The sequence below is a fragment of the Rattus norvegicus genome, chromosome 17, assembly GCF_021556685.1.
Source record: "Rattus norvegicus strain SHRSP/BbbUtx chromosome 17, alternate assembly SHRSP_T2T, whole genome shotgun sequence".
NCBI classification, from domain to species: Eukaryota; Metazoa; Chordata; class Mammalia; order Rodentia; family Muridae; genus Rattus; species Rattus norvegicus.
The window spans coordinates 30609256-30621285 of NC_141550.1; the positions used below are offsets into that span (position 1 = coordinate 30609256).

The window sequence follows — 12030 nt, forward strand, 5'->3', positions numbered from 1 at the left end:
TTCAACAATACAAAGGACTTGTGCTATATCTTACATACCAGGAACATCACAAGGCAAGACAGAAAAATGAACATCACCTCATGTCTCTTCCTCCTCTTAAAAAGTCACCAATGTCATCATGGCAATCCCACTCTCATGACTGAACCCAGAGCCCTCCTCAGAGGATCCATCTCCAAATAATAATCAACAATTTGGAATCTAGTCTTCCTGTGAGTCTCGGAAGGATGTTTAACCCAGCATAATTGTGCTTGGTCCTGAGCCTGGAATCACAGCAGCTTCTGGGCACTATGAGCAAGTCTCAGCTCCCATTTCAGCATCTCTGATCATGATATAAACCGGGTCTGAGCAATAGACTTTAAAGGCAGTATAGGCACTAAGTTCTCCCTCTCAGGAGCAGCATGCTTCAGATTGGTTTTCAGGATACAAGCGTGTGTGGTACCCAAGAACAAATCCCTGGTGATGGACTTCAGATCATTTGATTCCTGAATGAGGAAATTAATATTAATCAAAGGAACTCCCAACTGTACTTCAAATTACAGTGAGCTGTGGTTCTTCTCTCAATTTTTGAAGTACTTGATAATCTTGAACTTTAAAAGTATTGGTTAAAGGTACGTTATTTTATGTATTGATAACATCTGCTTTGTTAACTACTGGTGTTGTAGTCATTGAAAACAGATAATACTGGGGATGCTTTATCTCCAGGATCTTCATCTGTGACTAAAGATATGCAGTGTTTGGTAAGATGAAGTAAATAAAAAGCTCAATGAGATGGAAATTTATTTGATGAATAGGTGCGTGGGTCCATTTTCTGTTTTTACATAAAATGGCTGGGTATTTTAATTCAGAAAAGAGGTTTATTTAGCTCATAGTCTGGAGGTCTGAGACTATGTTATCTGTAACTGCACAGCTCAGTGAGGATTCTAGTAAATAGTATAGCCAGTGGCGCCTTGATGGGAGTATGACAAGCTTATAAGACAGGAAACCAGAGACCTTCAAGGGCTAGGCTCATATATTATAACTTGCGCTCAGGGAAACTAACTGGGGTCCCTGGAGAAATGCATTAACCTCTTCTGGGTGCAGGGCTCCCAGTGACTGCTCACTTTACACTAGGCTTCATCCCTTAAAGGCTCCCTCACCTGAACGCCATCAGACCGAGGACCAGGCATCTGGCACATGAACCTATGGAGCACACCCGCTGCGTTCAAACAGCAGCAAACAGAAATGCTCTGCTAGGACACCCCTGTCACACTGAAGGCCTGGGAGGACCTCTAAACACCCCTGTGGGCAGCTATGAGAAGAGCAGCATCTCTGGAGGCTGGAGACATTCAATGTGAGTCTTTCAAAATGTGATTCAAAGAGTTCTCCAGTGCTAGGTGGGAAGAAGGCAGAAAGGGAATGTCCGGTTAAAAGCACAACACCTGACTTTATCACAACTTTCCCTGGAATAGAAGCCATGTACAGCGACCCCATGAAGGCCCAAGTCGCTCATGCAAAGCCTTCTAAGTAGAGGAGCCCAGCAAGAATTCAGGGTACCCAAATACTCAAGAGGCCTGGGAACCCACTATGTTGAGGACTCCATAAATATCCTTCTCTGTTGGACACTGGCAAAAGGCTAGGTTCTCCAACACAAGTTATCTTTAACATTCATCTTTGTAAGAGAGAAGAGCTTTCTTGAGTTTATTACTGAGTCCATCTCCTAGGCATATTTTGATCCAGACAACTGAGAGCCACATTGGGGCCCATCCATTAACCCTTTATGCTACCACTAATTTCATAACAAAAGAGTAACTTAGAACTGTGACACATCACTTCTGTGGATGATGGACAGAGTTTAAGTGTCCTTCCCACCAGTGGAGCAGAGAAGGCAGGAAGGCTCTCTCTGGAAGTCTCTGGTAAAATTGTATTCATTTCATTCCCAGGCTTGTGCATCATTGCGTAGCTCCCAGAATTTGATCTGATTGGGGCATTGAGGGAATGAAGAAAAACAGACTGATGAAATGACAAACATGTAGACAGAAGAGCAGGGACCAGTGGGCTGGATTCCTTGATGGAGTATCTGCAAGAGCCCAGAAACTCATCCGTGTGCTTGTTACATACAGTTGAACACAGAGGCGGAGGAATTGTATATTAGCTGAATATAGAGGCAGGATTTATGGTATACAGTTGAATCAAGAAGGCAGGTTTTGCTAATCTCTGTAGGTGTTGTCTCTGTAGGAGAGTTTTCAGGCAGTTAACACTGTGGATTGGCAAAGCTCCGGGAGATATTTTCTGCACACACTGCCAACATCCACACACGGACCAGGGGGAAATGTACGACATTTCCCTGAGCCTCACCCAGGTTAAACGTTGCCACTCCCTTGAGACTGAGTCAATAGGGTCCTTGGCATGGCCAGCACATGTCTACATTACAACCATTCGGGACTTCACACGCTCAGGACTTCCTGCACTCCCCCACACAGGCTGGCATGTTTCACTGTCTGCTACAGCGAGAACAGAGCAGCTGTCGTGAATTTTCTTGCCATGAGGCACAATCTGGGGCTTGCAGTGTCTCTCTTGTTGGCCATAACAAATCCCGTTTCTTCACTTCTCTGCATGTAAGGCTGCACAACTCTGCAGCTGGCTCTTTTCTGACAAGACTTTTCCTATTCTGCTGGCTGTGAATTTGTTTCTTTTACAAAACCACCCATTTCTCTCCACAGAGGTCATTGAGCAGCACAGTGTCTCTCTTCAGTTTTTCCTTTAGTTTCCCCAGCAGAATTTAGCCACAGCCATGCCCCAGTGATTTTTCATCAAAAACGAGGCACATGCCAAACACTGATCCATGAGCACCTTTCCTCCCTGTTTTTTAAGAAATTGGGTCTGCTGAACACACACCAATGCCCGCCCCCAACAACAACTTACTGGGAGCATTTACTTTTATTAAATAATATAAGATGGCTTAAAGACACGGGAGGATGACTATGGGCTTTTTGCAAATCTTACTCTATATAAAAAGTCTTATGTGCCTGAGGATTTCAGTGTCCTGTGTGGGGGCATCTTGGAACCAGTTCAAGGAAGTGACTATATGTTCACAGTGGTGTGATTATCTTGCAAAACTGAAACTCTTGGCCTATTAAATAACCCTGATTTCCCTTCCTGCCATCCCCGGCAACCCCCATTCTACCATGCCCCTTTGTCTTTGACTCCTCTGTGTAACACCTATGAATGGAACCAAGCAGCTGTGCCTTACCATCACAGGTTGTTTCCCCTTAACATTACGGCCTGAGGAGTAGTCCTTGAATAAGAACTCCTTCTTTTAAAAGCCTGGGTGATATATATATATATATATATATATATATATATATATATATATATATGCGCCATTTTGTTTATCTAGCCATCTATCCGTGACCACTCAAGGTGCTTACGTCTCTTGGTTCTTGTTGACTACGTTGCTGAGAACACGAGTGGACAGACAACTCTTTGGGAGTCTGTTCTCAATTTTCCTCCTCTATTTTTTTTTAACTTTTTAGCACACTTTTAATTAACACCTAACTCTTTTGAATATGTTGCAGAGAATATTTAATCTCACTTGGGGGTTTCTACCCCTGACTTTGATCATTCCCAGGTAAAAGACACAAACCCTTTCTATGTAGGATAAGCCTGTAAAGCACCAGAGCTGGGCAGACATCTACACTCTAAGCTATCAGAATCACTCCCATCAATAACCTGAGAACTTGCCACGTTCCATCGGGGCTGCTCTTAACTCCAGTTGCCAGCCCTCATGGCCATGGATTCATGACACACCTGTCCCATGCCAATTTCTCCTCTCTCTACTTTCTTTTCCTGGTCCTTTCTCAAACCCCAAACCCATGGAACTCAAACTCCACCTACCTCTCTTCTGCCCAGCTATAGGCTGTAGGCTTCATTATTGGCCAATCAGAGTAGACTTGGGGGACAAGGTTACGAAGAAGCATCACTTGGCCTATGTGAGGACCTCTCATCCCTGAGGTAACCAGAGCCAGTGTTTAGCATTACAACATATACTTCAATCAAGGAGTGAGGTGTGCACACAAAGGCTGATAAGTATGAGAATCTGTAGGTCTAGACCTTCCGGTACAGAGTTCTGCATTGCAATAGATAGCAACAGACCAAACCTCGACAGACTGTGCATACCAGACTAAACCTTCTGATAAGTTTCCTTTTCAAAAAGCTACTTTAAAAGGAGCATCAAATTCTCTCAGATATCCTCGTCATGAAAACATAAAAATAAAAACCTGCTGTGGCTATCAATTGGGAAATGAAGCAGAGGCTGATTTGCTGAGAGGTGCCAGTGCCTGCTCACCAAGACAAAGGGCAGAGGGCTCAGCATGTCCGCATAGTCTCATTTTTATTTAAATGACAAGCAAAGGTCTGTGGTCGACTTTGGAGAGACCGTGAGCTCTGGAGACACTGCCAAGCAGCAGTTGCTTGTGGGACGACGTGGGTGGCAGCCTATGGTCACACTGCTACTACAGCAATCTGCCTCCTTCCCTTAAAATGGCTCCCCCATCCATTCTGTCTCCTGCTGTGTACTCTACCATTTTAAAAGGGATCCATTTTCACACTGATGACTTTCACAGAGAGCACCTTACACAGGCAGGCTGTCCGTGTTCGAACATGCCTCCGTTTGACTGCTTCTGGTTCTGAATTCTTCCCAGGGTGACTCTGTACTATGGAAATGCAGTTTACCAGGCTGAACTGTGAACATTCCTGTGCTTGCTTCCCTGTGCTCCAGGCTGAAGAATCTTAAAAAAAAAAATCTTTGCTAGGGATTGGAGGAGGGGAAGCAGACCATGAAAGGGAACTGATGCCCTGGAAAACCAGGGGTTCCCCTCCTCCTGCTGATTTGTGCGACAAGGAAGACGACCCTCTTTTGTGAAAGGTTTGATGACTGGATGTAGGCTTTTAAAATTCAAATTCATGAGCACTGGCCATGGGAAAACACCCAGCCCCAGTGAGGAACAAAGACCAAGGTGCCGGGTGCCCGCATGCTTTTGCTGCATTCAAGATGCGGAATTTTCTCTGCAGATCCCAGTCTTTTGTTGCCTACGTGTCTGATCCCTACAGAGCCCCATCGCAGCAGGAGGACGGGGGCTCTGAGGCCCCCACCCAAGTAGTGCCTTCATTCGACAGCTCTGGAGAGCGCTGTGCCACACAATCGTTACTCATTTCTAAGACGGAAGGGGAGAGAGGAGAGGATTGGAGGGTGAACGCTGCGCAGGCTGAGCCGAGACACAGAGCACAGGAACCCTTTAGCGGTGCCCACCCACGGCTACTATATGTGGCTGCGACCCCTTTCTAGTTCCAGTTCTCTGGGCATTTGGCTCCTTCGCGAAAATGTTAGGAATGATAACTTCCCAATATTTCTAACAATTTCTAGCAGAAAGGAGGGCAGATAGGGTAAGGGAAGAAATAACCAGGGATCTGCAGCCTTTGCAGTCTTTCTTTCAATTCCCTTTCATTCATTGGCAAAACGTGTGTTGCCTAGGAAACCTCGTACATCTCAGCTGTGGGGGTGGTGAACTGAACTTTAAGTGGTGGATATAGGCTAGCTATGGACAAAAATCCTGAATTAATGTCCCTCGATTTAAAAAAAATGGGTCAAAATACATTTTTCATTAATACATTTTTAAAAATTTTACTACGTATTTATGAAAAATCTTCTTTCTATCCAACTACTTCAGTTGCTTAAAACAATGACCCTTTGTGTACAATAAATGCACAGTTGGGGGCTTGCCCTTGAAAAAAATCTGACATTTGTAAAAGCACATATCCAAGGGGTCTGTTTAGGTCCCTCTCTATACGAATCAAACGTTGGTTTTGATTTTGCACAGAGACTCTGTCTTTTAAAGATTAATGCATCATTACAACTAATTGGTATGTAAAGATCATGAAATACATTGTCCTAAATTTTCCGGGTCTGGTGTGTGACATAGAGGGAGAGGAATGTACTATAAAGAGGCAAAAACAAACGCTGGGCACCCTTCTGATTTTGCTTCCTATTAGCTCTTCTTTCGAGTTAATATGAAATAAGGCCTTTCTTATTTTAAGTTCAAAGATGAAAGGAAAGCCTTTAGGGAAAGACGGACCTGTTGTCAATATTACACACACACACACACACACACACACACACACACACACACACACACTCACTTCAGCTCTTTGCAAAAATTTAAAAATGCAAAGCATCGTAAACTCAAAGACAAGACCTGTGGGGACAATGAGGCAAAATGCGCGAAAGGAAAGCTGACCCTGGACCAACAGGCTGGATCCCCAGGCGGTCAGGTTTCAGGCTGATTTCTAGTCACGCTGTTCCAAACCTCTTCCGCTAAAAGAAATCCAAGAAGAAAGGCCTTTTCATGTATAGAATCATAAACACGAGTTTTTAATCAGCTGCCTTGCAAAGATCTGGTTCTGAAACAGAAGCTGAACAAGGAACCCACTAGGTGAGAGAGGCAGGCTCAGATTACCGGGTTTAGAGTTGAGCCCCCGGGGCTCCGGGATTGCTCCTTGGCTGGCGCAGCCAGGCAGGACTGCTGCACAGCGGCATCTATAATCGAAGTGCTGGTGACGCCCTCTCGGTGTTACTTCCAGGTCAACGGAGCACCGCAGCAGCCACCCTTCAAATAGCTCTTTTGGCTGTGAATGTAGTCACCTTCCCTGAAAGTTCGGAGACAGTCCGAACCCTGTCATTAACTCGCTGTGTGACCTTGGGAAGTATTTGCTCTTCACGCTTCAACATCTGTAGGAAGACTTGGGTGAGAAAATCCCAAATCAGGGCCTGGGTTCTTGGAATCCTGATACTGGACATGTGGACACACCTTCACTGTTCTTGCCTCTCTCTTCTTAACCCACCCCGAACTGAACATCGGTATCTGGTGAACTCTGGCCATAGAGTTCCAGTCTGGACACCCTGGCAATCACAGGAGGCAAGGCTTTTGTTCTGGGCTGCTTTTCTTGGTACATTAGAATTCAGTTTAAAGCCGGTCCTACCCCCACTCTCCTTGCGGAAAAGAAAGGCGATGACAGCTTGCGGATGGTTCTAGCAAGCCCTCCCTCGCTCAACAGCTGCGAGCTCTACCCTATAGTGTGACCCTGAGTCACTGGGCCTCTCTCCTTAGAGAATAAAAGGGGTCACATCACCTCCTAAACCACTAGCCCGGCGTAGGAAAGCGGCGACCTTCAACCTGGAAGAGCAGGGAACAGGTTCTGACACACCTTTTGCTCTCTCCTTCAGAAGCGCACAGATTTATCTCACACACGCGCACAGATAGTAACAAAGGGATCGGTTTCTTCCTCTAATGCCTAGAAAATTCAGGTTTGAAGGCAGAGTAGATGCACCGGGTCTGCGCACGCGCCGTTGTGGGTGTGCCCGGATCTGCGGTGGTCTCTGGTCAGCTCAACGCGCTGCAGTTTTTAGGCGTGTCCCCCACTCTCCATCCGCAGCATCAAGGCTGGGACCTCGTAGTCACTGCAAATGAAAATTAGAATGCTCTAGGCTTGGACGGTTTTTGGAACCCACCTTCTTTCCCAACAATGGATGAACTAAACGCTGGGAAGGACAGCGACTGGCTGGCTTTTAAACACTCAGTTGTAGGATACATCCCAAGCTTTTGTGAACTCCTTTGTTTCCCCGACAGGCCCGCCCCCAGGACTCCACCCTCACTCTGCCCGCAACAAGGTTCACACATCGCGGCCTGCCACACCCACTCCATCACTCTGGAGGAACAAAAGCCAATCACCCGGTGAAGGAAATCACTGGTATCAGGCTGAGAGCCCTGTGTATTCTTGGAGTGGGTGAGGCAGGGCTAGGCTCAGAGGTCCTTCTAACCCTAAATGCTGCTACTACAGCAGAGGAACGAGCAGAGTTAACAAAGACAAAGGCAAGACCAAGATGCTCCAAAGTGTCCAAAGTTATGACCGTTTGGATCTCTATTTTTCTAATTACACTCGGCTCCATGGGACCACTAGTCTTTTCTATGTAATGGGCGTGTGCACCTGGACAGTCATTGACCTCCAAGGATGAAAAGAGGGGAAGTACTCTCGCCAAGTGCATTGGCTTGGCAAAGCCTGCTTAGAGTTAGAAGAGGAACTGCTCGGGTAACGCAAATTACCCTAAACCTCCCTACCAGTGCGCACTCGCAACACCGGACTGCACCTGCCGCACCCACCCATTAGCAGCTCCTTCTCAATCCTCAGCCTCTGGTACTAAATCACCCCGCCTTGTCACACTACGGCAGTCTTCACGCTACCAGTTCCCAGTTTCCCATACTCAGCTTGCCCTTCTCAAGTCCGAGACAATGCTCAGGCCCCAGCTTCTCCCAAGAACCCCCACTCTTCGCTAGGTCTTCATGCCCGCGCTGATTGGCCACAAGCCCATAGTCCAGCCCCCCGGACCGTCCCTGGGGCTCAGAGCATTACGTCAACCCGGCCTGGAGAGCGCTTGCTAGAACGGGACTGGGGGCTTTGACTGGGGGGCGCGGTCTCTTCGGTTCGCCCCACCCTCCCTACATAAAAACCCGAACCCACCCGGCCGTCGCCCTCAGCCCGTCGGTTCCGGAGTAAGTTCCAGGTAGCCCAGCAGTGGGTGTGGAAGGGGAGGATCATCAGACCCACTGACCCAGACCCAAGGCAGCAAGAAGCTAACGAGGCACCATGCGAGAGATCGTGCACATTCAGGCGGGCCAGTGCGGCAACCAGATCGGTGCCAAGGTGGGCTCACTGCTTAGGGGTTGGGGGAGGAACGCTAGGGAAGCTCCCCTCGAGATACTTGGGCTCCAAAATGCGGCGCGGTCCTTGGTAGACACCAGGGCCAAAGGGGGATCTGACTTGCTGTTTTGTGCAGTCGGATGGGCGTGGTCTCGGAGAAGACTTTAAAGAAAATGGGGTCTCATTCATTTTTCCTGGAACTGTTCGGAATTTGGGCTGTAACCTTTTTCTTTCCTCCTTAATAGCCACGCGTGTCTGAAGAAGACGCGGGTGTGTCTGCTAGGCAATGCACGCCGGTCTTAGGGAGGGGCCCCTACACAAGAAGAATTGATTGTACTCGCTTGAACACCCGGCGAGCTGCGGGGGAGGGGAGGTGAACGATTGCCTGGCAGTCGCTGAACGTGCTTTGAATTTAAAACATCACCCTACAGCTCCCTCACTTCACTCTCCCTTTTCTCTGTGCCTATAGTCCCAGCGCGTTTGTCTCCAGCCATCAGTGGTGGCTGTGACTTGCAAACCCAGCTTGGGCTGTTTTTCACACACACACACACACACACACACACACACACACACACACACACACACTCACCCATCCCTAGCTCCTGCTAAGAACAGCTGTTCGTGTGAGAAACCGCCCAGTTTCAACTTTCTGATCTTGTACAATGCAAGCCCTAAGGCTGTGCCCGGGTCATGCCACTCATTAAAGCTTCCGCAATGTCCTGTCGTTAAAACTGTGGGGTGGGGCGGGGGCGGGGGGTGAGTTCTCATTGATTGGGGGTGGGGCTGTGCATAGCTAAATAGAGGCTTTTTATGTCACAGTTTTGGGAGGTCATCAGTGATGAGCATGGTATCGATCCCACTGGAAGTTACCATGGAGACAGTGATTTGCAACTGGAAAGAATCAATGTATACTACAACGAAGCAACTGGTAATTACTTTTAACACCCTAAAAGCTCCGCTCTCCTGTGGGCCCAGGATAAGGTGGCCTAGATACTTTAGGATGACCATTTTTTTGGGTGGGGTAGCCAAACCCTTTGAAAGCTTGGTTATAATAGACCTTTCTTTGTCTGGGGGTACCACCAATCAGGAAGGAGTTGGGACCAAGCCCTTCTCTATAGAGCACACTGCCTGAAGGGCTAAACCAGCTCTAAATCCCTTGCAGGTAATAAATATGTGCCTCGGGCCATCCTGGTGGACCTGGAGCCTGGCACCATGGACTCTGTCAGATCCGGACCATTTGGGCAGATCTTCAGGCCAGACAACTTCGTGTTCGGTGAGTGAGCGGCATAGCTGAAGACAGAAAGGCACAAGGTGCCAATTACTACTAGCATAATGGGTGGAGAAGCGTGATAGACTGGGATCATAAATAGTGTCAAGAAGTGTGACATCTAAGCCTTAGTTCAGGCTATGAGACAAATGCATCTTAGCTCTGTTAACTCATTTTTAATTGTATTGATGACCAAATAGTTTATTGCTTTAATATTTATTGGCCATTTGGTGATAATTTGAACTAGCCTTATCTGAGAGATGAGTCTTTATTTAAGAAAGAATTTTCCCAATCATGACTGACTTAATCCTTCTTTGCTCTGGCAGGCCAGAGTGGTGCAGGAAATAACTGGGCAAAGGGCCACTACACAGAGGGTGCCGAGCTGGTGGACTCTGTCCTGGACGTGGTAAGGAAGGAGTCAGAAAGCTGTGACTGTCTCCAGGGCTTCCAGCTGACCCACTCACTGGGGGGAGGCACTGGCTCAGGCATGGGGACCCTGCTCATCAGCAAGATCAGAGAAGAGTACCCAGACCGCATCATGAACACCTTCAGCGTCATGCCCTCACCCAAGGTCTCTGACACTGTGGTGGAGCCCTATAATGCCACCCTCTCCGTGCACCAGCTGGTAGAGAACACAGATGAAACCTACTGCATCGACAATGAGGCTCTGTATGACATCTGCTTCCGCACCCTGAAGCTGACCACACCCACCTATGGCGATCTCAACCACCTGGTGTCAGCCACCATGAGTGGAGTGACCACCTGCCTGCGCTTCCCTGGCCAGCTGAACGCAGACCTGCGCAAGCTGGCTGTGAACATGGTGCCTTTCCCACGCCTGCACTTCTTCATGCCAGGCTTCGCACCTCTGACCAGCAGGGGCAGCCAGCAGTACCGAGCCCTGACAGTGCCCGAGCTCACCCAGCAGATGTTCGACTCCAAGAACATGATGGCTGCCTGCGACCCACGCCATGGCCGCTACCTGACCGTAGCCGCCATTTTCCGGGGCCGCATGTCCATGAAGGAGGTGGATGAGCAGATGCTCAACGTGCAGAACAAGAACAGCAGCTACTTCGTGGAGTGGATCCCCAACAATGTGAAGACGGCCGTGTGTGACATCCCTCCTCGTGGCCTCAAGATGTCAGCCACCTTCATTGGCAACAGCACCGCCATCCAGGAGCTGTTCAAGCGCATCTCGGAGCAGTTCACTGCCATGTTCAGGCGCAAGGCTTTCCTGCACTGGTACACGGGCGAGGGCATGGACGAGATGGAGTTCACCGAGGCGGAGAGCAACATGAATGACCTGGTGTCTGAGTACCAGCAGTACCAGGATGCCACGGCTGATGAGCAGGGCGAGTTCGAGGAGGAGGAGGGCGAGGATGAGGCTTGAGTTCCCCAGGCCAAGCAGGTTAGGGAAAGCTGAGGTGAAAGGAGGGGGTGGGGGGTCTTAATCTGTGAAAATACCTTGGCAGTTGGAAGAAGGAGAATGGTCTTAGGTTTGTGCTGGGTCTCTGGTGCTCTTCACTGTTGCCTGTCACTTTTTTCTCTTTTTGTAATATCGATAACATCAATGTAACACTTGAGATCTTTCTGAACTCCTGTTGTAATGGCTAAAATCACATAAACCTTTGTGTCCTAACGGTGTCCTCTTTTCTTTTTCTTCCTTTCTCCTTATTAAGCTCTTTATTATCTGAACACATAATATTTTCTTCCTTTAGAAAAGACTGGAAGCCCAGATATTTCCTCTTTGGATATGCTATTAATATAAGTTGAACCAAAAATGATCTTACTCAATTCAACAGGAGAAAGCATCCTGAATTTTCAAATGTCCTTTGGTACATGACTTTTGTTTATAGAAAGAATGTTTTTATGTAGATGTTACCAGGCCTTTATTTCTTTCAAGTTTTATTTGAGCAGTTACTTAAGACACACTGCCTAGCATTTAAAGGAGAGTGAAAAATTAGTTTCTTCTTCTGTGTGCTTTGATCCAGCCTTCCTCCTTGAAGAATAGCATTATCAATAATGTTGATTATTGA

General features: G+C 47.6%; 1 protein-coding gene across 1 annotated transcript; it reads left to right on the top strand.

Moving 5' to 3' along the window:
- Nucleotides 1–8577: 8577 nt before the first annotated feature.
- Nucleotides 8578–11633, top strand: Tubb2b (tubulin, beta 2B class IIb). Its single transcript, NM_001013886.2, has 4 exons — nt 8578–8733; nt 9550–9658; nt 9893–10003; nt 10324–11633. The coding sequence occupies exons 1-4, from the start codon at nt 8677–8679 to the stop codon at nt 11382–11384; spliced, it is 1338 nt and encodes a 445-aa protein (NP_001013908.2). The 5' UTR covers nt 8578–8676; the 3' UTR covers nt 11385–11633.
- Nucleotides 11634–12030: the final 397 nt, after the last annotated feature.